Source organism: Rhinopithecus roxellana, unplaced genomic scaffold, assembly GCF_007565055.1.
Source record: "Rhinopithecus roxellana isolate Shanxi Qingling unplaced genomic scaffold, ASM756505v1 contig4815, whole genome shotgun sequence".
Lineage (NCBI taxonomy): Eukaryota > Metazoa > Chordata > Mammalia > Primates > Cercopithecidae > Rhinopithecus > Rhinopithecus roxellana.
The window spans coordinates 28435-51276 of NW_022143576.1; the positions used below are offsets into that span (position 1 = coordinate 28435).

The 22842-nt window shown below is 58.1% G+C and overlaps 1 protein-coding gene across 1 annotated transcript; it reads left to right on the forward strand.

The window, feature by feature from the left end:
* Positions 1–4704: 4704 nt before the first annotated feature.
* On the forward strand, positions 4705–22434 carry LOC115896084 (SH3 domain and tetratricopeptide repeat-containing protein 1-like; the record flags this gene model as incomplete). Its single annotated transcript, XM_030926532.1, has 8 exons — positions 4705–5112; positions 6123–6805; positions 10475–10727; positions 10868–11067; positions 15742–15816; positions 18926–19053; positions 20705–20810; positions 22288–22434. Coding segments are annotated over exons 3-8 (871 nt in total), but the record flags the coding sequence as incomplete, so codon positions are not given.
* Between the last annotated feature and the right edge of the window lie 408 nt (positions 22435–22842).

A 22842-nucleotide genomic window follows, 5' to 3' on the forward strand; every position in this document is an offset into this window, starting at 1 on the left:
GGTGATAGAGCGAGACTCCGTCTCAAAAAAAAAAATAAAAAAAATAAAAAAATAATAAAAAAGAGAGTAAAAAGAGGCCGCCTACCTGATTTAAAATTGGTGAGATGTTCCTTGGGCTGGTTGGTCTGAGGACCAGAGGTTGTAGGTGGATCTTTCTCAGGGAGCAAAGAGCAGGAGGACAGGGGATTGATCTCCCAAGGGAGGTCCCCTGATCTGAGTCAGGGCACCAAAATGTCAAGCGTGTCCATGTGAAGAGACCACCAACCAGGCGTTGTGAGCGCAACATGGCTGTTTATTTCACCTGGGAGCAGGCGGGCTGAGTCTGAAGAGTCAGCGAAGGGAGATAAATGTGGGGCCGTTTTATAGGATTTGGGTAAGTAAAGGAAAATTACAGTCAAAGGGGGGTTGTTCTCTGGCGGGCAGGAGTGGGGGTCACGAGGTGCTCAGTGGGGGAGCCTTTTGAGCCAGGAAAAGGATTTCACAAGATAATGCCATTGCTTAAGGCAAGGACCGGCCATTTTCACGTCTTTTGTGGTGGAATGTCATTAGTTAAGGCGGGGCAGGGCATTTGCACTTCTTTTGTGATTCTTCGGTTACTTCAGGCCTTCTGGGCATATACGTGCAAGTCACAGGGGATGCTTGCACAGGGGATGCGATGGCTTGGCTTGGGCTCAGAGGCCTGACAGTGAGGATCACAGGTTTGGTGCTGGAAGGACTGGGATCCGGGCTGGTTCTGCTACATAGGAGCTGTGTGGCCCTGGGCAGGTCATGCCTCCTCTAGCCCCTCTGTGAATCAGTTCAGCGGGCATCAGGAGACACTCACCAGCAGGCATCAGGAGACAGTCAAGCTGGTGGGGCCATCAGCAAGCCCCATGTGATGACAATCCTTGTGAAGGGCTGAGCATCTTCTTGGCAAGTGACAATTGAAATTTATCACAACCACATCAGGGAGCAAAACTCTTGAGCTGGAGGGCACTTAGAAATCTCCAAGCCCAACTCTACCATTTGCAAGATGGGGAGACTGAGGCCCAGAGGAGTGACAGGTTGTCCTGGGATAATTGAGGCCTGAGTTGGGGTTCGGACAGGCCCTCTGGCAGCAAGGCTGTGTGCGCTTCTGCCCCAGGATCTGCAGCCTCTAGGTGGGCCTGCTTGGGAAGCCCCCAGCCCTGAAGGCTCAGGCTCCTTCCTCCAGAAGGCCGCTGGGTATGCTGTGTGCAGTCAGGGTGCTCTGTGCAGTGTTGGGGAGGCTCTTGGAAAATTCTCCCGGCCTTGGGCCAGAAGTACAGCTGCAGAGACAAACAGGATACAGGGTCTCCAGCCACCGCCGGGGACAATGGCCAGGAGAGGAAATGTCTCCAGACCCGTGTGTGGATGTGGAGCCCGTCTGGGGGCTTTTTTCAACGCAGCTTCCAGAAAAACAAACACAGGGGAAGCCAAGCGTCTCTGGCCAGGAAAGGAGTGTTCTGCCCACTCCGGAGAAGGGGCAGAGGTGTGAGCAGGCTGGAGAACCGGGGGCACCCACTTTGAGTCTCAGGTCACAGATGGGAAACTGAGGCCCAGAGGAGGAGGTGCCACAGGCAGGCAGCAAGTTAATGCAGGTGGTCTTGGGCGCCCACTCCCCACTTCTCTCCACAGCCCCTTGGGGCCATCATCTGAGCAGGGGCACAGGCAGCCCCATCCGTGGTGGGGGCAACACGGCCAGGGCACTGGTAGGAGGCACTGACCTCCCAGGGACGTCGGTTCTTCCCCACCTGCTTGTCAAGCGCAGCCGCTCTGTGCTCCTCACTGGGCCAAGGCCATGGAGAGAACTCAGTGTGGGCACAGAATCTCAGTGCAACTGAGCTGTGCACCTGTGCTTGGCTTGTTAGAAAAGTCCTCGAATCTAATTTAATCTTTATGATGACTCAGGGCACAGCCACAGAATCTCACATCCCCACCTGCCTGACCCCCAGGGCTACTCAGAGGAAGTGGCCACTCCACGAGGTTGTGTTGACAGATGTGTTGGACCCGAGGCGTGAATGTGGCCCCTGGTGGAGAAGATGCACTGAGCAGGGGAGGGAGCCACAGAGGCTATAGATGGCACTGGTGGAGGCATAGGGAGAAGAAGACCTGGGGCGGGGTGGTGATGTTGAGTGCTTCCGTGGGCATCCACAGGTCCTGGGCACTGGGGCAGCAGATGCCTCAGGGGTGACCACTCACCCAGGAAAGCAGCCCAAATGGAGGAGAGGTGGGTACCCAGAGTTGCACCCATTCCACAGGGAAGGTGCCAGGAGAATCCAGCTCCCAAAGTGCTCTGGGCTTCGGCAGCGGGACCTTTGTGAAGGATGGAAGCATTACCCAGTCCCCTGAGACAGGAGGCAGAGGGAGCTGGACAGAGGCTCCTAGCTGGCGGGGGCTGGGCAGGATGAAAGTTGAGGTTTGGTTGGAGAAGGAAGGTGGGAGATGGGGCCGGCAGTTGTCTGCAAGGAAGGGTGGGGTGCTGAGGGCTGGAGTCCAGGAGGGGCTTCAGGATGGGGTCACCAGACCTTGTATCATCCATCCCCAAGGCCCAAGGAGGGGGCCGGGAGGACACCAGGCTAGAGGGATTGAGGGGCTGTGGTTGGGGGCCACTATTTCTAACCACTGTCCCAGACCTGCATCACAGCTTATGTACCGAGCTAAGCCCAAAAGGTACGTCCACCCTGAACCTGTGAACCTGACCTTATTTGGAAAAAGAGTCTTTGCAGATGTAATTTCCTGAAGGGTCTGTAGATGAGATTGTTTTGTTTAAACTCTCACCCAAACAGAGATCATCTTGGGTTATTCAGGTGGACCCCAAATCCAGTGACAGGGCGCTTAGGAGAGACTGAAGAGGAGACAGACGCAGAGGAGGAGGCTGCGTGAAGACAAAGGCAGAGACTGGAGCAATGCAACCTCCAGCAGAACATACGTGGGGCTCCAGAGGCTGGAGCAGGCAGGAAGAGGCCTCCCCTGGAGCTTCCAGAGGGAGTGGGGCCCTTCCCACAGCTTGATTTTGGACTTTTGGCCTCCAGAACTGTAAGAGATGACATTTCTGCTGTCTGGAGTCCCCAGTTTGTGGCACTTGGTTGTGGCAGCTCCACGAAACTGACAGTGACTGCCCCTGGATGAGGCTGGAGAGACCACCATTTTCCTCCTCAGACGAGCCAGGGCGGGGGAGCCGCGTCCCCGCCGGGAAGAAGAGCTGGTCTGGGAGCTGCTGCCCCTCTGCCTGTGGGTCAGACTTGCAGATTGCTGCCACTGGGGACTCTCTGAAAGTGTCCTTTGGTGCCTTTGAACCTCCCCCCGCAACCCACCGTGTGCTCACCGACCATGTTGGTGGCATAGAAGGTGGGGCCTGGCCAGACCGGGCCGGGGAGCCCGGACGCTGGGCCCCTAAGGGGCTTACGCCTCACGTGGGCCCTCCCCGAGGTCTTTTCGTCTTTTCGGGGCAGCGAGGGGATGTGCATGGGCATCTGCAGCTGCACCCCCACTCCCAGGCCCTGGTCTCAGTGAGGAGGAGGGAGCGTGTGACTTTAGGGCTTGCCGTGCAGGATGCAGGGACTTGAGGCAAGCGGCAGCCCCTGGGCAGAGCTTGTGATTAGAGAAAGGTGAACAGGATGGGAGGGTGAGGATGAAGGATGCAGGTGTGGGCTGGGAGAGGCTTTGACCTGAGTAGCTCACCTGGGGTGGGAATTCTCAGCCTGGGGCAACTTCACCCCTAGGGGATCAATAGCTGAGCTGTTTGGCTGTTATGATTAGAGGAGGGGGCTACTGGCATCCAGTGGGTGGAGGCCAGGGACCAGCTAAAACCCTCCAGTGCACAGGACAGCTCCCTGCCCTGCAGCAAAGAAGGATGCGACCCCAAATGTCAGTAGTGCCTTTGAAAAGCCCAGCCCTAAAGCCCTCAGGACCAGTCAGAACTGGTTCCATTCTTATCTTCTAGCTGGTCACTGGCCTTGGGCATGTCACATTACCCGCTGAGACTTAGTTTTCCTATCTGTGAGATGGATATGTTACTATTTAACTTAGGGATTATTCTTGGTTTTATTAAACCAGGTGTGTGTAAAGCACCAACCTACCACAGCACAGGATGGAGGGATCCCTCCCATTCCCATTTCCTAGAGCTGGGCTGGAGCCAGCAGCCCACATCCACCACGTGGGTGCTCATACTCCTGTGTTGGCAAGGGCATCAGAGCAGGCAGACAGGCGGGGCCAGCAGAGTTCAGTTCTGCTTCTTGTCCGAGCTGACATGAGCCCAGGCCAGGCTTCCTCAGCGGGCAGGGGTGAGATTCCGTGCTTTGGCCTTGGGTCCGCCTGGCCAGGGAGGTTTCTGCTCTCAAACCTGGCTCAGGCCTGGAACCAGTGTGGGGAGGTAAAGAGGTAGGCCCGTTGGGACAGGCCAGGTTAACCAGGAGAGCTTGCAGCGAGGAGGAGGGGGCCCATCTCTTCCCCTAAGTGTTCCCATTGATGGAGCCAGTGGCCCAGACAGCACCCGGGCGGAGACGGAAGGAACTGCATGTGAGCGTTTGTGTGCATATGTGTGCCTATGTGTGTACACACTTGTGCTGAGTCTGTGTGCCCATGCACGTGTGTGTGTCTGCATGCACATGCGTGTGTGTGTGTGCAGGCATGTGTGTGTGCAGGCATGCGTATATGTGTGTGTGCAGTAAGTGGAAGAGGAACAGAGAGCAGACCTGAGGCTGGCAGGGCTGGAGGGTGGGTGGCTGGTAGACTTCCCCAATCCCAGCCTAGGCGGGGGACTGGGTGCCCCTGGCCTCTACTACAGAACCTGGGGGCTGGGCAACAGGCAGGCAGGACAGGGCCTGGAGCCGGTCCAGGAAAGAGCTAATGATCAACCGGCTGCGGTGTCTGTGCAGCCGTGCTGGGCCTGCCTCTCCGTCACCGGCCCTCAGGCGCAGGGAGGAAGTAGGGCAGGAAGCAGGGGGCGGAGGCCGCTGTGCAGTCAGCCCGGCTGTGGGCGGCACCTGCCTGCTCCGTCCAGCTGGAGACAGCCCTGTGGGGCCAGCTAGCGCTGGGCCAGGAGTGGCCACCTGGTGCCTGCGTGCTTCGGTCCTGTGGGCCTGGGAGCTGCCCCCGAGGAGCACGCCGCAGGTACGGGGGGCTCCGGGGCAGGCGGGGCGTGGACTGGCCGAGCAGGCTGCTGTCTGCGGGTCTTGCCACGGTTGGATCTTTACACTTTCTTGAGGACTTTTCTGAGCTGTTTCAGATGGGGGTGGAGCGAAACTGCGAGCTGGGGGCCTCGGGGAGGTCGGGGGCACCCTCAGCAGACCCCACTCAGAGCTCACAGGTGCTGGCAGTGCCAATCCGCAGTGATTACGGGCAATGATTTCAGCTTTGACAAAGCACCCTTGCTTCTGGGACCTGGCCTGACCCCATGCTGACCTTTGGCGTGAGCAGCCCTGGGGGTCTGGGAGCAGAGCCAGCCTGTTGCTGGATTCCAAGTCCAGCGGGTCTCAGGTGTGACCCCAGCCCCCGGTTAGCTCAGGCCACACTGCCAGACCCACCAGGGCGAGCCCAGTGCCTCTAAGCCTCACCCGGCACCACGGTGGCTGTAACCAGCCACTCTGACGCTGCCACCTGGGTCCCTTTTCCAACAACCAAATGGACCCGCGACTGGACCGGGGGCTCCAGCCTGAAAATTCCAGGGAGGGCCTGGGCCCAGCCTTCAACTGTAGGTGTGCCGGGGCGTGTGGTCCCGTGTGTGTACACCACTGAGACCCCCTGTGGGCCTGTGCGTGATTCCCCAGGAGCCCTGGGAGCCCTGCCCTGTCTGTGAAGCGGGAGTTTCCGACCTTTTGCCGTTGACAGGCTCAAATGAGATGAATAGCAAAGTGACACTGGGGGGAGTTAGCAGCGTCGGCCAGGGCCAGGGGCAGCCTACATGTGGGCCGGCCATTCAGGGTGTGGCCTCCCAGTGCCAGGCAGCGGGACCGCGGCTGAGCTTGTGGCTGGAGGCAAGGCCGGGCCCAAGTCAGGGTTAGGTTTAGGATGGGTATGCGGGGGCTGGGCTCAGACCGCCTGGGTTCAACCCCACCTGTGCTGCTTGGCTGGGTGACCTTGGGCAGGCAGAGTCACCGCAGCTGATGGCTCATTTGTGAAAGGGGCATGGTGGTGCCTCGCTCCTCCAGGTGAGCCAAGGATGCTGTGAGCACCCTGGATGGCCATAATTATGTGACTGTCGACACCGTTGTGACAGCGATGACAACTGTGTCCCGTGTCGGGCGCTGGGCCAGCATTTTACGCATGGAGACATCACTCACTCTTCTAGCAACATGAATGAGGATGGCCGCACAACACAGAAGAGGAAGGCAGGGCCCAGGAGTGCACGGGTGCGCCGGTTTCCCGTGCTGCCAAAGCGCATGACAGAGCCCTCTTGGTCATGTTCTCTCGCAGCTCTGGAGGTCGGAATTCCGAACTCAAGGTGTCCCTCAGAAGGCTCCTGGGGCGGCTCCTCCCTGCCTCTTCCGGCTCCTTGTGGCTCCGGGTGCTCCTTGGCTGTGATTACATCAGTCCACTCTCCGCCCTGGTGGTCATGTGGCCTCCTCTCCGGTTCCTCTGTGTGCCTCTGCGTCTTCTGTTTTACTCACAGGGACACCAGGCACTGGATTTAGGGCCATCCTCATCTGGAACACCCTCATCTTAAGTAAAGGTCACTTCATCTGCACAGACCATTTCCAAATAAGGCCCCATTCTGAGGTTCCCGTGGGCATGAATTTTGAAAGGAGAGTGTCACTCCAGGATGCGAGGTGACAAGTCAACCCTCCAGAGGTGCTTGGTGGCATAGGTGAGGTCTCAATGGCCCTAGAAGTATTTGTTCAGTAACAGCCTGGTGAAAGCTTGGCCAAAGCTTCCCAAACCCGTTCAGGGCCGGCCCAAGCCCTCTCCCTCCTTCTTCCAACCCACATTCACCAAACTCTGTGGACCAGGAGCACTGTCCCTTTAACCCACTCGACCCACTTGTGCGGTGTGCGTGCTCATTCTCATTTTCTGGCTCAGTAAATTGAGGCATGGAGAGGTCTCCCAGAAACCAGGGTTTGGCCCCACTTCTCCATGTTCTGGAGCCAAACTCCACCCTTCCCCTGGGGCTGGAGGCTGGCCTGGGGCTGGGGCCTGTTCTGACCCATCCAGGGCCCTCCAAGGGTTTGTCCTGATGATAAACTGAACAAACAGGATAAAGGCAGGAAGGAGAGAGTCTCGCAGGCTGCTTGGTGATCCCCCAGCTCGGTGAGCTGGCCCCTGGGAGCATCAACACCTACCCGTGGTTGGGGCCTCTGTGCAGTGGTGGCTGGGCCTGCAGGGCTGAGGGAGGGGATGCTGCGGAGATGGAACTCACTTCCTCATCGCCAGGCTCTGCACAGGAACCCCACGCTTAGGGTTGTAACAGCAGGTGGGAAATTCCCTGAGCCTGGGGAGCCCTCCTTTTCTCAGGAGACTGTCTCTGAGCACCGGCTGTGTGCCAGGCCCATAGAAACCCTGGATGCCATTTCTAACAGGCCCGTTCCTAACCCAGGGGGAGGTGGGCTGGGAGGCAGGCAGGTGTCCCGGGCATCAGCCAGTGGATGCAGAAAGGCTGCTGGGACTCCTGCTCTGCTTACAGGGACACGAGACCTGGCTCCTGAGGGACAAAGAGGCAGAGATGGGAGGACGAGGACCCAGAGGTCAGGCGTTGGGAGCAAAAGAGCCCCTAAACCAGGAAGCTCGCATGCCCAGGGAGTGGACTCCAGCGCTTTGTTGAGACCCCTCCATGTGCTTCCAGAGATGGGATGGGAAGGCAGCCTGGCCTCGCAGGCACGGGCTTCCTGGTGCTGCCACAGACCCGGGGCCAGGTGGTGGGCACAGGCAGCCACAGGTGCCAGGACCGCAGTCCTGCAAAGCAAGGAGGAGAAAGCAAAGTCTGAGGCTGGGCGAGGGCAGCCGGAGTGTCTCGCACCGTCCCTGAAGGTGCCCAGAGCTCTCCAGGCGTGACCAGGGTCCCAGGACATGGGAACAGGGAGGGCGAAGGCCCCAGGCTGCACAAGGCATTTGATCAGTGAGGCCATGTTCCATGTCCACAGTTTCACGCACGCTTCCTCCTTTGGAAAGCAAGTCTTACGGGCTGCACCCTGCTCCCACTCCTGGGCGAGCAGTTTCCCTGAAGGGTCTCTTAGGCGCCTCTTGGCATCAGATGTCTCTTGATTCACCATTCCTGGCCCCCAGAGGTCCTGGTCCGTGCCCCTCAGAGGTGGTTGGGGGGTGGGAAGGATTTGGCCACAAACTGATCAATCAGGTTACAGTTGGAGCAGGTGTGCAGGTGGGAGGGGGTGTGCCGGGGCCACTTCACAGCCAGGAGCTGTCGCCTCTGCAAGCCTTGCTGGCCCGGGGCTGGTCTGGCTGAGGCCCTGCGGTCAGAGGTCCCCAGGGAGCCTTCCCTGACTGTGAGATTCCCTCCCCGGCCAGGGCTAGAGGACCCTCTCTATGCCTCATAGAACCTGCCTCATGGAACCATCGCTATTCTGCCTAAATTCTCAACTTAGCAGGTCTGGGTCGTCCTCCCTCTGTGTTCCCACTGGCCGGCTCAGAGCTGGCACAGCACAGGGGTGGGTGGTGGTGGTTGAAACCAAAGACTTTAGACGGTGGGCTCCTCCTGCCCCTGCTGTGCTGATGGAGCCCAAAGTGTGCAGTGAGCTGGGGCCTGGGTGGCCGGTTCTCAGGGTGACAGCCACAGCCATGGGGGCAGGGGTGATGGCTGGGCTTATAGGACACCCACTTGTCCCTGCCTGCAGCCGACTTGCCCCCCATGAGGTTTTCCTCGTTCTGTACTAAATGTTACAGGGGAGCTGCCTCTTGGGGAGCAGACTCTGTGAAGGGACCTGATGCCGCAGTGGTGGCCAGAGCCGAGAGCAATGCAGGGATGGAGGGAGGTGCTCACGGGTGGGGAAAAGGCAGCAGGGATGGCAGCTGCAGTGTGCGCTTCTGCTTTGGTCTGACGGGTGTGCGGGTGCAAGTGCGCACAGGCGGGAGAATTGCCTGACCCTTCAGAGCCTCAGTTTCCCCATCTGTGTACTGGGGAGGTAGGCCTTCCTTGGGGTTGCTGGGCCAAGGCATCTGGCAGTGGGAGGTGTGCCAGTTGACACCCACTGTCCTGGGAGTCCTGAGGTCAGTCTTGACCGCCTCTGGGTTTTCAGGCTCAGAGCCTTGGGGGAGGGCTGGGGGTGCTGGGGAAGGAAGCCGGGCTCTGTCTGTGTTTGATGTGTGGTGAGATTTTCCGTGCTGCTGTCTGATGCAGGCTCAGCTGCCCCTGTTTGGTGAAAAATTGAGGTGGGGAAGAAATAAGCCCAGCACTCCTGCAGCTCCTGCTTCTGATTTCTCCACCCCTGCGAGACATTCTGAGCAAACACTGGGACAGATTTTCCTACGTGTGGACTCGACCCCCTGCTCCTGGCTTGAAGCCCCCAGGGGTGCCTCTCTGCCTTTCCTGGGTGCTGGATGTCCAGGGCCTCCTGCCTCCCCTTCACAGCCTCGTCCTGTGTCCCTGACTACAGACCCCACATACCCCCAATAGCTGCCCGGTTTGCCTCCCAGTTCCCTGCCACATTCCCTGCCCGGAGACCAGGGTGGAAGTGGGAGGTGGGGACAAGGACAGGAGGCTCTGGGGGTTGTCCTGGCCACTGGCAGGCCCCAGCCTGGTGGGCCCATCAGGGCTCTGAGGCCTGGACAGAGGCCCTGGCAAGCCCTGGGTGCCTTGTTCCCCAGCGTCCACCACAAAAGGGGTGACGGGACAGCAGGAGGCCAGACTTGTACTTTTGCCCCCAGACAGAGGTCAGAGGCGTAGCTGCCCCGGTTCTCCATGCTCTGCCTGCAGAGAGGATGTTTGCTGGCCACTGGGGGGGCTTCAAACCAAGAGCAAGGGGACGAGTCCACACGTAGCTGTCCCAGTGTTTGCTCACAATGTCTTGTGGGGCGGGGAGATGGGAGGCAGGAGCTGCAGGGGACGCTGGCTTATTTCTTCCCCACCTCACATTTCACCAAGGAGGGGCAGCGGAGCCTGCGTTAGATAGCAGCAGGGAAAACCTTCTCACCACACATCAGGCATGGACGGAACCTCTTTTCCTTCCTCTGCATCCCCATATCTCCCCGAAGCTCTGGACTTGAAAACCGCCCTGGCCATGGCGTTCTGGAGGGGCAGGGTGGACGTTTCTCCAACCACAATCAGGGAACAGTGAGGCCCCCATGACCAAGCCCTCCCTGCAGAGACAGCAGGGTCCTGACTCTGTGCTTGCCATCCTCCCCGCTTGTCAGTCTCTCTGCCTGAGGCCGGAGCTGAGGAGGACATGGCTGACCCCATCCCTGTGGCCACAGCTGGGATTTGTCCCCTGCGTGCCTCAGCCCTGGCCCTGGCCGCCGTCCCCACGGGCCCTGCGCCTGCATGTGACGCCGTAAGGGGGACTCTGTGTCCTTCTGTGTCTTCTGGCAGGCGATGGAGCACTGTCCCGGGAGCGCGGTCTGTCAGGCATGACGGCCCAGCAAAGAGGCAGTGACCGGCTCCTGAGGAGGGGCCCAAGGCACCCAGGGGCTCTGCCTCAATGGGGAAGGGGACTCCAGGCAGAAAACCAGCGAGAGGAGGCCCCGTGGAGGAAGGGAGCACAGCACACCCGAGATGGGGCAGGAGGCACAGCAGCGGAGCGGGATCACGCCCACCACAATACCACACATGGTCACCTGCTGCGGTGAGGGGCCCGCTGGGTCTGAAAGGTGCAGGCGCTCAGCAACGCTGGCGTTCTCTCCTCTGGACCCCGGCCTTGGACACAGCCTCTGTGCTGGTTCTGGTCGGGGCCGCCTCTCCTGACCACACCCACTCTGTCCACAGGGCCAGGCATGTGAGGTCTCCATGGGTCATGGAGAACCTCCCTGCTGTGATCACTGAGGAGCCGACCCCCATGGGGAGGGGTCCCGTGGGACCCTCAGGAGGGGGCAGCAGCCGGGACCGTGTCCGGAAGGTGGCCACGAGGCCCTCTGTGAGCTGGGAGAAAGCGGGGCCGGAGGAGGCCAAGGCGCCGGGGAGAGGCGGTGAGTCCATCCCACCCACTTCTCCACCCCACCTGCCCTGTCCATCCGTCCTTCACCGCCCTGTCCGCCTCCAGGCCTCCTGGGGTAAGGGCTGGGGCTGGGGCTGGGGTCTGCTCTCCATCGCTTCTCGTTTCCTTCCCCCACGTGTGTTTACTGGAGCCCCTGTGCCCGCTGAGTCACTTGAGAGGCCAGAGCCCAGCTCGTGTTTTTCCAAGGACAGGTCAGTGATAACAAAACTGGCAAAGAACGAGACAGGGGCATTTGAACCCACACGTTCAGAGACCATTCCAGAAACAGTCCGATGGGTTTGGCCTTGGAACCCCTGAGAGTCCTCAGGATGAGGCATCCTCATGCCCCAGGAGGCACCCAAGGTGCAGAGAGGGAAGGGCCAGGCCAGGCCACCCTGCAGTCAGCAGTCAAGCCAGGACGCGTGCTCAGTCTCCTGAATCCCTGGGAAACCTGAAGGGTGGCCTGGGTGATCTCCAGGATCCCATCTGACCCTCATCCTGAGACCCTGAAGGGGAGGAGGGGAGAGGCAGGGGACACCAAGACCTGCAAGCCTCTCCCGGGCCGGAGACAGCTGCGGCTGTGACCCCTCCCCGGGCCGCCTCCTCCCAGTGTCCAGCCTCAGCCTGGTCTCCTCTTAGCTGCCCACGTCCCTGTCTCAGGACTCCAGGGCTTGGCACATGGTAGGTGCTCCCTCACTGTTCAAGGGATTGATGAACGAAGGATGTGTTTGGACGTGGAAACCTCAGATGCTGTCGCCTGGCTCACAGCCGGGTGTGGGAGTGTTTTATACCTGCAATCCTGCCCTTCCGCATGAGGGCGGAGATGGGAAGGGGTCGATGGCCTCCTGCCCTGAATCACAAAGGGGAGTGGTCTGCAGGCACCAGCATGCCCGGCCAGGAAGGGCAGCTCAGAGGTTTGGGGCGGGGCCTGGGCCTGGGGAGCCCACCAGGCCACGGAATCACGTTCCCTCCAGGGCAGGCCTCACGGAAAGGAAGGGGCTGGGCCGTGCCCAGGGCCATGAGTGCACAGAGCAGGAGGGCCCTGGCCAGCCTCCCACAGAGCCGCCGGGCCCAGGGAGGAGCTGGGAGCCTCTGGGAACGGGAGTGGCGGGAGTTGGAAGCCTTTGCCCTGAGTGGCTGGCTGTTTCTTCCTCCAGAGGCTCAGCAAAGCACTGTGGCATCGCCTTTGCCTGGAGCGAATCTCTGTGGGCCCAGCGGAGGGGAGCTGAGGAAACTCTGCCTGCTTAGGCTGGATGGGCCGAGGGAAAGCTGGCTTGGGGTGGGGCTCCTCAGCTCCTTCACCTCCTCGTCTTCTCTGGGCAATTTCAGATAGACATCAAAGGTGGCAAGAAATAGTGCAGATAATTCCATTTGCCCACACCCACCAGATTCCTTAAATGTTCACATTTTATGACTTTTACTTTGTGTGTGTACTCGTGTGTGTGTGTGTCTGTGTGTGTGTGATTTTCTTCTGATTCTTTTGGGAGTAAATGGCAGACATGATGCCCCTTCATCCTAAAAGGTGTCCATATTTCCTAAAACCAGGACGTTCTCTTACATAACCGCATTGTAATTATTTCAATGTTCATTTCCTGGTTTTAATAACACCATCACCTCATCTATAGGGCTCATTCAGATCTTGCCATTTATCCCAATAATATCCTTTATAGCAAAAAAAAAAAAATATGTATATATATTCCTGGGTCACACCTTGTATTCTGACGCGACCTCTCTGAGGTACCTTTTAATCTGGAGGCTGCTGTTTTGAAGATACAGTTTGGATCTTTGTAGATTGTCCCTCGATTTGAGTGCAGCTAATATTTCTTCACAATCACATTAGGGATTTGGGCAGGAATCCCGCAGAAGCAATGTTTCTTTAGTGCAGACAATGTCCATTAGTCTCTGGCTGGTGATGCTAATTTTGGTCCCTTGGGGAAGGGGCGGCTGCCAGTTCTCCCCACTGCACAGTTATTTTTCTCCCCTCCGCAGTTAGTAAGTAACTGGGGGGACGACACTCTGAAACTGCGTGAATATCCTGTTCCTTGTCAAACTCCTGAAGCTCTACTGTCTCATCATGGGCTGGCCTGGCTGAAATAGTCCTTGCGACAGAGGCTGCCAGGCGGTGACTGTCTAATGAGGCAAGCCTTCTTCATTCAGCAATCAGTTCTCAAGTGTAAGGAAGAGCTGTTCCGCTCCCCAGGTATCCACTGATTTAATTCAGCGTAGGCTCACACATCTTTAATCGAGTCTCCGGACTGTATATATCATTACCTATTTCATCATTCAGATCACCCTAGATTTGGGTTTTCCATATGTCTACATCACTCAGTAGGTGCATCCTCGCTTTCTGGGACATGAGATGTTCCGGGCTCATGCTGCACTTTCCCTGCCACAGCCCTGGGATCGGCTGGGTCTCCAGGGAGCCCTGGCTTCTGAACTGGAGGATGATGTTTAGAAGCTGTTGGGCCGGACACCTATCAACTTCAACAGGGACAGCACCTTGTTCGAGAGGCTGAAGAGGAGACCCAGAACCGGCGACCGTGACATAGGGTTGATTGAGAGGACTTCCATACAGGGTGGTTCAGCAGTGGCGGGCTGGACAGGCCCCCTGTAAAAAAACATGCAGTTGAAATAGCATTTTCCCTTAGCACACTCCCTCTACCATCCTCCACCTGGCAACCCTCATCCAACCCTTCCAAACAAAGGGGCAGGATCTGCATGGCCTGCATTCCCTGCGATGAGCCAGGGGCTCAGATCTTCTTCACACAGGGAGTGAGTCTCCAGGCTGGCTGCTGCTGGATTCTGTAGCACGAAAGTCTGAGCACACGTTCTTTTTTTTTTTTTTTTTTTTTTTTTTTTTTTTTTTTTCTGAGACGGAGTCTCGCTCTGTCGCCCAGGCTGGAGTGCAGTGGCCGGATCTCAGCTCACTGCAAGCTCCGCCTCCCGGGTTCACGCCATTCTCCTGCCTCAGCCTCCCGAGTAGCTGGGACTACAGGCGCCCGCCAGGTCGCCCGGCTAGTTTTTTGTATTTTTAGTAGAGACGGGGTTTCACCATGTTAGCCAGGATGGTCTTGATCTCCTGACCTCGTGATCCGCCCGTCTCGGCCTCCCAAAGTGCTGGGATTACAGGCTTGAGCCACCGCGCCCGGCCTGAGCACACGTTCTTTTTAGCCCACGGGGGCATCCACAGGGTGTGTTTCGGTTACAGCTGTCAGGTGCATCAACCAACGGAGCCGAGATCTGAGCAACACACGCTTCTTTCCATTTGAGACATTTTTGTTTTTGAGACAACGTCTCACTCTGTCGCTCAGGCTGGAGCGCAATGTTGTGATCTCAACTCACTAAAACCTCCGCCTCCCAGGTTCAAGCGATTCTCCTGCCTCAGCCTCCCGAGTAACTGGGACTACAGGCATGCGCCACCCTGCCTGGCTAATTTTTCTATTTTTAGTAGAGACGGGGTTTACCATGTTGGCCAGGCTGGTCTCGAACTCCTGACCTCGTGATCCACCTGCCTCAGCCTCCCAAAGTGCTGGGATTATAGGCGTGAGCCACTGCGCCCGGCCCGTTTGAGATATTTCTGAGTCCTCACTGCATGCCTAGCTCTGGGCTTGGGCTGGGGCTGCAGAGTAAGTGAGGCCTAAGAATGGGCTCTGGCCACACAGGGCAAGCGCACACCACTGCACGCGGTCAGCAAATGCTGGTGTGAAGTGAACACTATCACTTGGGCGATGCAAGGCCCAAAACCACTGTGGCTGAGCTGCGCCCAGGGCTCCGAGCGAGACGTCTAGGAGGCTGTGAAGACTGGCCACACGGAAGTTCACTACTCTCTGCTGCAGTGGCAGGTTTTCCTAATCAGATCCCCCTGGATCCTGAGGCCTGGATAGAGAAACTGCGCAGGACAAAGATGAAGTGCCCAGGCCAAGATGCAAACTCTGCAGGACCAATGGCCAGAGGGGTGACCCCCAGCAGGGAACCGAGCAGCCAGTAGGGGTCCGTGTCCCGGCTCCCACCTGCACAAGCTGTGAGGCTGAGCCCATCTGTGGGCGGCAAGATAAAGTCCCCCAAAAATGCCCATGTCCTTATGCCCAGGACCTATGCCTGCATTACCTCATCCAGCAAAAAGGACTTTGCAGATGTCATCAAAGGCAAGGATCTCGAGATGGAGAGAGGATCCCGGACGCTCCGATGGGCCCTCCATGGAATCACAGGGCCTTTGTAGGAGGAAGGCAGGAGGGAGAGGCAGAAAAGGAGATGCAGTGACAAAGTGGAAGTAGAAGTGGCGGCCACAAGCCGAGGGACATGTGCGGCCTCTTGAGGGCGAGGAGTGGATTCTCCCCAGAGCCCCTGGGAGGAACAGGGCCCTGTCTACACGCTCACTTTAGCTCTGTGAGGCCCATTGGAACTTTAGAGCAGCGGGGTCCTACGGGTTGTGTGGTCTTAATCTTCTGAGTGTGGGGTAGCTTGTCACAGCACACTAGGAAATGCAGGCAGCTTCCCTCCTTGCTGGGCTCTGGGGAGACTGGAGGAAGGCAGCTGTGGGAAACGCAGCTTGTGCAGGACAGAACTCACCTCTTTTCTTGCAGAAAGACCTGGAGTGTTTGGTGCCTTTAGGGGAGCCAGGCATTTGCTTGGTCTCCCCTAATCCTGGGAACCTGCTGTGTTGCAGACGAGGCTTCTGCCGCCCGTGTGGCTGGGCCGGCCGCTGGGACCCCTCCCTGGCAGATGGGGGCTTATCCCACAGGTAAACATCCTGTGCCCCACACAGGGCTTCAGGTTCAAATCTGGGCTGTGGCGCTCCCTGGGCATCCAAGAGTCTAACCCAGGGCTTCTCAACGTGTGGCCTCAGACTTCCTGCCTTAAAATCACTGTAGGAATAGAAAGAGGGGCTTGTTAAATGCGGACGCCCAGGTCCTGCACCCAGAAGGGGACATAGCCCCTGGGGGCTCTCTTAGGCTTCCCTGTATGCATCTGAACAAACAGGGGACACGGGTCCTGGGGGCTCCGTGGGTGACACCGTGGGGAAGGGCTTCACAGGTGCCATATGGTAAGAAGTCGGTGAAAGTACCTTCTGCGTTGTGGTGAGAGGCGTCCAGGCACAGGCTTCCCAGGGATGGGATCTCCGCAGGGCATGGGTGGAGGGAGGCAGCCCTGGGCTGGGGAGCAGAGCCCACAGAGGGTGCCCAGGAAGTTGTGGGCTGTGGAGGTGTTAAAAAGCCCCTTACCCTGGAGACCCCCCCGACCCCCAGCTGGGAAGGAATGGAGACCCCAGCATCCATGTTGGCTTTTCACCTTTGCTGTGATGCCCGACTGTCCTCTGACTTTCCTTTTGTGTGGTCAGCACTGCTGGTGGCCACTTGGGATGACCAGGATGTGTCAGGCAATAGGATAGGTTATTTAGAATTTGAAAATGCAGGCCGGGTGCGGTGGCTCACGCCTGTTATCCCAGCACTTTGGGAGGCTGAGGCAGGTGGATCACTTGAGGTCAGGAGTTCAAGATCAGTCTGGCCCATATGGAGAAACCCCATCTCTACTAAAAATACAAAAATTAGCTGGCACACGCCTGTAATGCCAGCTACTTGGAGGATGAGGCAGAAGAATCACTTGACCCTAGGAGGCAGAGGTTGCAGTGAGCCGAGATCGCGCCATTGCACTCCAACCTGGGCGACAGAGCGAGACTGTTCTGAAAAAAAAAACAAAAAAAAACACACAACAAAAAAGGGATAATGCAATGCCCACCCTCTTATGGGAGCAGGAACTTCAGGCCATCGCAGCTCAGGAACCACTGTGGAATGATGGGCTGGTGTCTCCTGTTGGGGGAGTGGATTCCAGATTGTGTCCAGATTGGCCCTTCCCCCATAGCGGGTGAGGGTGTTTGCTCAAGGGTCCCCTAGCAGAAAACTCAGGCAGGTGCTTCAAGGTTATTCAAAGGTGTGAGAATCCGTCTCTGCCTCTATCTCATTTCCGTCTGTCTCTCCAGCTTTCCCTCCCTCTCTCCCTCCCTCCCATTTTCTCCCCTCTCCCTCCCTCTCTCCCTCCTGGTTTCTCCCCCCTCCCTCCCCCCCCCCTGGTTTCTCCCCCCCTCCCTCCCCCCCTCCTGGTTTCTCCCCCCCTCCCTCCCCACCTCCTGGTTTCTCCCCCCCTCCCTCCCCACCTCCTGGTTTCTCCCCCCCTCCCTCCCCACCTCCTGGTTTCTCCCCCCTCCCTCCCCACCTCCTGGTTTCTCCCCCCTCCCTCCCTCTCCCCCTCCATTTTCTTCCCCCTCCTGGTTTCTCCCTCTCCCTCCCTCTCCCCTCACCCGTTTTCTCTCCCTTCTCCCTCTTCCCCCCACTTTTCTCCCTTCTCCCTCCTCTCTCCCTCTGGTTTCTCCTCAATCCCTCCCTCTCCCCCTCCCATTTTCTTCCTTCTCCCTCCCTCTCCCCACCCTCCCGTTTTCTCCCTTCTCCCTCTTCCCCCCACTTTTCTCCCTTCTCCCTCACTCTCTCCCTCTGTTTTCTCCTCAATCCCTCCCTCTCCCCCTCCCATTTTCTCCCCTCCCTCCCTTTCCCTCTCCTGGCTTCTCTCCTCTCCCTCCCTCTCCCCCTCCAGTTTCTCCCCTCTCTGTCCCTCTCCACCCCCCCGCCCCCATTTTCCTCCCTGCTCCTTCCCTCTCCCCATCCCAGTTTCTCCCCTCTCCCTGCTCTCCTTCTCCCGTTCTACTAACTCATTCTCTTCCCACTCTCCCCCACTTCTCCCGTTGGCTCTGTAGAGGCCAAAGCCCCTGGAATGACACTGCCTAGAGATCTGGGGCAGAGTCTTGACCTGGAGGATCGGGAAGCCCTTTTTCTCTGTGTTTCCAGGCACTGGGAGGGATAGTGCACAGGGCAGACGGGGTCACAGCCCTGGGAGCCTGGATTCTAGTGGGAAATTGCCAACCTCAGACATTGAGGAGGGGGGTGGATCTCAGGAGCTCCGTGGCCCCCGTGGCGGGTGGCCCCTGAATGGGACCCAGCAGACAGAGCCCACGCCCACCCCTGTGGAAGGTTCCGCTGGACGGTGCCACAGGGACGGCCCAGAGCAGAGGTGATGGGTCGGACCGTGCCGTCATGGGGTCCCAATGGCTCTGCATAGATCACGGGACAGACGAGAGGGAGGGCCAGGTGTGGACAGCTGCCCAGGTCAGACCCGCCGAGGCTCGGAACCAGGATGGGGGCAGGGGTGGGGTGGGGGGTGGAGCCCACGAGGTTGCTGGTGGCCGATGTGGTGTGTGAGTGAGAGGTGTCATTGATCCGAGCAGGGGTGGGGCCCCTCTGCCCTCTGAGAGACAGGGAGGAAGTGGAAAGGAGCTGGCTTAGGGAGGCAGAACTGAGGTTTCCAAGGTGCTTATGGGGTGTTTGCTGGAGGTGGGTGCCCATGGTCCCAGACTCCCCACCTTACAGTCACCATGGGGGTGGAAGAGGGGCTTGCTAAATGCAACTGTCCAGGTCCTGTGCCCGCAGGTTCCGATGCAGCAACCCTCTAGGGGAAGGGCACTGAGGGGAAGGGTTGGAGGTCACGGTGACAGGGAGGAGAGACCATTTGTGTGCAGTGGTTGCTGTGTCAGCCTGGCCTGCATGAGTCCACTTGTCTCCGCCACTCCATAGGACAGGCACTCATCCCGAAGGAAACAGGCTGGGAGCTAAGCAGCGGTCCAAGGCCTTTTTAGGGGTGGGGCAAGGTTGAGATCTAAACCCAGGGCTTGGGCTCCCCAGGAGCCCATTGCCCAGGCCTTCGGGGTTGGGTGTGTGGTTGGAGGCTGGCAGGGGGAGTACAGTGTTCCACAGACCTCCCAGCCCAGGCTAGACCAGCTGCCCACTCTCCATCTGCCCCTCCAGACCTGACCCTGCAGCTGCTGGCTGTGCGGAGGAAGAGCGGGCTACAGGACCCTGGCCTACAGCAGACCCTCCGGGGCCAGCTCCGCCTGCTGGAGAATGACAGCCAGGAGATGGCCCGCATGCTCGGGGTGAGTAGCCTTCTGGGGCCTGGGCAGGGATGGGAGCTGGAGTCGGGGGCAGGGAGGGACTGAGGTGCAGTGTCTGAGACCGGGGACCAAGGATACAGGCCTCTGAGAGCAAGAGCCACTCAGGAGAGTGGTGGCCTCGGAGGGAGGGGAGGCTGTGATACCCAGGGATGGCGAAGCATTGTTTTCTCCCACTTGCTTCGTGGGGGGCACTGTGATCGTTCCCTCTGCTCTCCCACAGCCCCAGCACAGGGGACCTCGAGCTGTCACTTTCTCCACCTCTCCTCTACTCGCAAGGACTGTCAAAGTCTCTTTGATGGGGAGTTAAGGACGAGTGTGAAGTTAGTCTTATTATTTTTTTCCTGGCGACAAAGCCAGCATTCTGCAGGCCTCTGCACATACCAGCGTTCTGGGGAGGCTGGCACAGGTGTGTCTGGGCCTGGCAGACCTCCCCATGGCTGAGGGCCAGGGGCTTGGGAGCTGGGCTGGGCATTACCACCACTGACTGGGGTTGAACCAGCCTGGCCTTGGCCGGTGCCTCTTAGCCTCTGTGAACCCTGCTTCCTCAGCCACATACTGGGGATGCTTAGAATTACGTCCCTAGGAGCTGACTCGAGGGTTATGTGATTAACTCACATCAAACACCTGCAGGGTGCTGGACACATAGTATCTGCTCAACACGTGGGGCTGTGGTACGTGATATCAGGCACAGGTACACTGAGTCAGTTGCTGGCTCTGGGTTTGAATCTCAGCTGAGCCACTTACAGAGGTCAGACCTTGGATAAGAAATGGGGCCTTCAGCGGGACATGGTGGCTCACACCTATAATCCTAGCACTTTGGGCGAACGAGGAAGGAAGATCACTTGAGCCCAGGAGTTCAAGACCAGCTTCAGCAACATAGGGAGACCTCGTCTCTACAAAACATAAAAAAGTTAGCCAGGTGTGATGGTGCACACCTGTGGGAGGGTAAAATGGGTGGATTACCTGAGCCCAGGAGGTTGAGGCTGCAATGAACCGTGATTGTGCCACTGCACTCCAGCCTGGGCGGCAGAGTGGGACCTCATCTCTGAAAAAAAAAAAAAAAAAAAAAAAAAAAAGAATAGAAAAGAAAGAAACAGGGCCTTATTTTTTGTCTCTCAAATGGAGATAGTACCCCACGACACATACTTCCCGAGTCAGAAGAGCTGTGTTAGCTGCTGTTATTTTTCATGTGCCTGTCAACACTGATGAATAGAAATCAGAGGAGAGGGGATGCTGGCTGGGGAGATGGAAATCGGAGCTGATGCTGCAGGTGGGGCTGGGAGCACAGCCGAACAGGAACCAGCTTAGGTGGGGAGAACAGGCGGTCACTGGTGTGTGGGGGATAAGGCAGGTGGAGTGCTGAGGGGGGAGGCATAGAGGGTGAGGGGCCAGGGCATGGGGGCCACATGAGCTCTGGGAAGGGCAGGAGCTTCTCCCCACAGGCTCTGGGGAGCCATGGCTGGCTTGAGAGCAGGGGAGGAGCTGACTTGGAATGTGAAGGAATCTGCCCTGGGTGTGTCGTGCCTGGCTGGGGCCACATCTGCAAGATGTCTCTGTCATGTGGACCCTGTCCTCCTGACAGATGCCCCAGAGCTCCTGGGGCCCTCTCGAATTCCTGTTTCTTTCTCTGAAGGAATTATCAGCCAGGCTGCTGTCGATCCACAGTGACCAGGACCGGATCGTGGTGACGTTTAAGACTTTTGAAGAAATCTGGAAGTTTTCCACCTACCACGCTCTTGGTAAAGAGGTGACCCTCCCAGAATTGGTCATGGGGACGCCCGTTGGAAGTGCTGGTTACACACTATGCACTTAGATTACAAATTGGTGCTTTATTTATTTATTGTTTTAGGATGAAGTCTCACTCTGTCACCCAGGCTGGAGTGCAATGGTGCAATCTTAGCTCACTGCAACCCCTGCCCCCCGGGTTCAAGTGATTCTCCTGCCTCAGCTTCCTGAGAAGCTGGGATTATAGGCACAAGCCACCATGCCCAGCTAAATTTTTGTATTTTTAGTAGAGATGGGATTTCACCATGTTGATCAAGTTGATCTCAAACTCCTGGCTTCAGGTGATCTGCCCGCCTTGCCCTCCCAAAGTGCTGGCATTACAGGCGTGAGCCACAAATCCGTGCTTTAGAACAGGCAGGTTCACAAAGGCCGTCACCAGCGAGATAGCAACACTGGTATGCACACCTGGTGCTCAGGGAGAAGTGCCGGGTAGGCGGAGTCACGGATGGATGTGGGTCTTTGTTGAAGGAATGATTTAGGCTGCACTTCTAGTTGCCTTCACATGCTGCCTTCTGTAATTTCACTCAACCACAACTTGAGGGAAGCTGCCATCCAGGGCCTCGGGTGCTGACCAGGAAAGCTGTTATTTGAAAGCTGACCCACGTGAGCTCTTCCTGAAACATTCCCTGTTCCATTTGGAGGAATTCCAGGCTCTAACGGAGCCTCCCTGGGGATCTTGCTGTACCACCCTTGATTTCAGGGCCGAGTAAGTTAGGGAATAGGAATTGTAGCCACAATTCCCTGAGCACCGGTGAGCAGGGCTGACGCTCATCCCCCTTGGCCGGTTCTTGGAGGAAGTGGCTCATCCTTGGCTGCCCATCCACAGTGATGGCCATTGCGGGCGGGCAGGGGGGCGTCCATCCAGAGGCAGCAGGCTTCCCGTCCCCCTCTTTCAGAGTCCACTCTACGCTGAGTGTGGAGGAAGGATTCTCACGTCACTTGCCTGTGCCTTAAGCATGCACCGAGCCTCCTAGTTCAGCTGTGGTGAACGAAGGCTCACTGTCCCAGACGGGAGTGGGAGCTCGCAGCACCCCAAAGACAAGGCTTCACCTGATAGAAATGGAAACAGATATCAGCTCATAATGTGGGGTGGGGCTCGCTCATGTGCGTTTCAGACTCACCTTGCTGCTAGCCGCACCCCCCACGGCCTGCACGGCCCCCGACCACATGGTCTCTGTCTCACAGAGGTGAATACGGAGGTATGGGGAGGTCAGATAACTTGACCATGGTTGCTGCTGGTGGGTGGTGGAGCTGAGCTTGACCTCTTACAGCCCGGACGGTCAGGCTGTGTAGCCAGCACTGTGTGCACCTCAGGGCAAGTCTCCCTGGACCTGGTCAGTGCGGGGCTCAGCTAACCTGGGGCCACACAGGCTTCCCTGCCTCCCTGCCCCTCTTCTGGAGCCCTGAGGTGACTGGGCCTTGCCTCCACAGGCTTCACTCATCACTGCCTGGCAAACCTGCTTATGGACCAGGCCTTCTGGCTGCTCTCGCCCAGTGAGGAGGAGGAGACGGCCATCCAAGTCCATGTGGATGAGAATGCCTTGAGGCTGACCCACGAGAGCCTCCTCGTCCAAGAAGGTGAGTGTTGCATGGGTGATGGCCAAGGTCCAGCTGTGCGGGGCACACCCGGGCCGTGGGTGACAGCATGGATCCCACTGTGCTGAGCATGCCGGGGGCTGTGGCTGCGGAGCCTCTGGAGGCTGAGGGGTGTTTCAAGCAGGGAGGTGTGCTTGGTGTGGCACTGTCACTTAGTGGTAGAGACCCTGGCCAGCCCCCAGGGACACAGAGGTGCCTGGGAAACAGCGGAAGAGAGGTTCTGTCTAGTGCCAGCCCCCAGGGACACAGAGGTGCCTGGAAACAGCGGAAGAGAGGTTCTGTCTAGTGCCAGCCCCCAGGGACACAGAGGTGCCTGGGAAACAGCGGAAGAGAGGTTCTGTCTAGTGCCAGCCCCCAGTTCGTGTCCCTGACATGGCTGCTGTGCTGGCC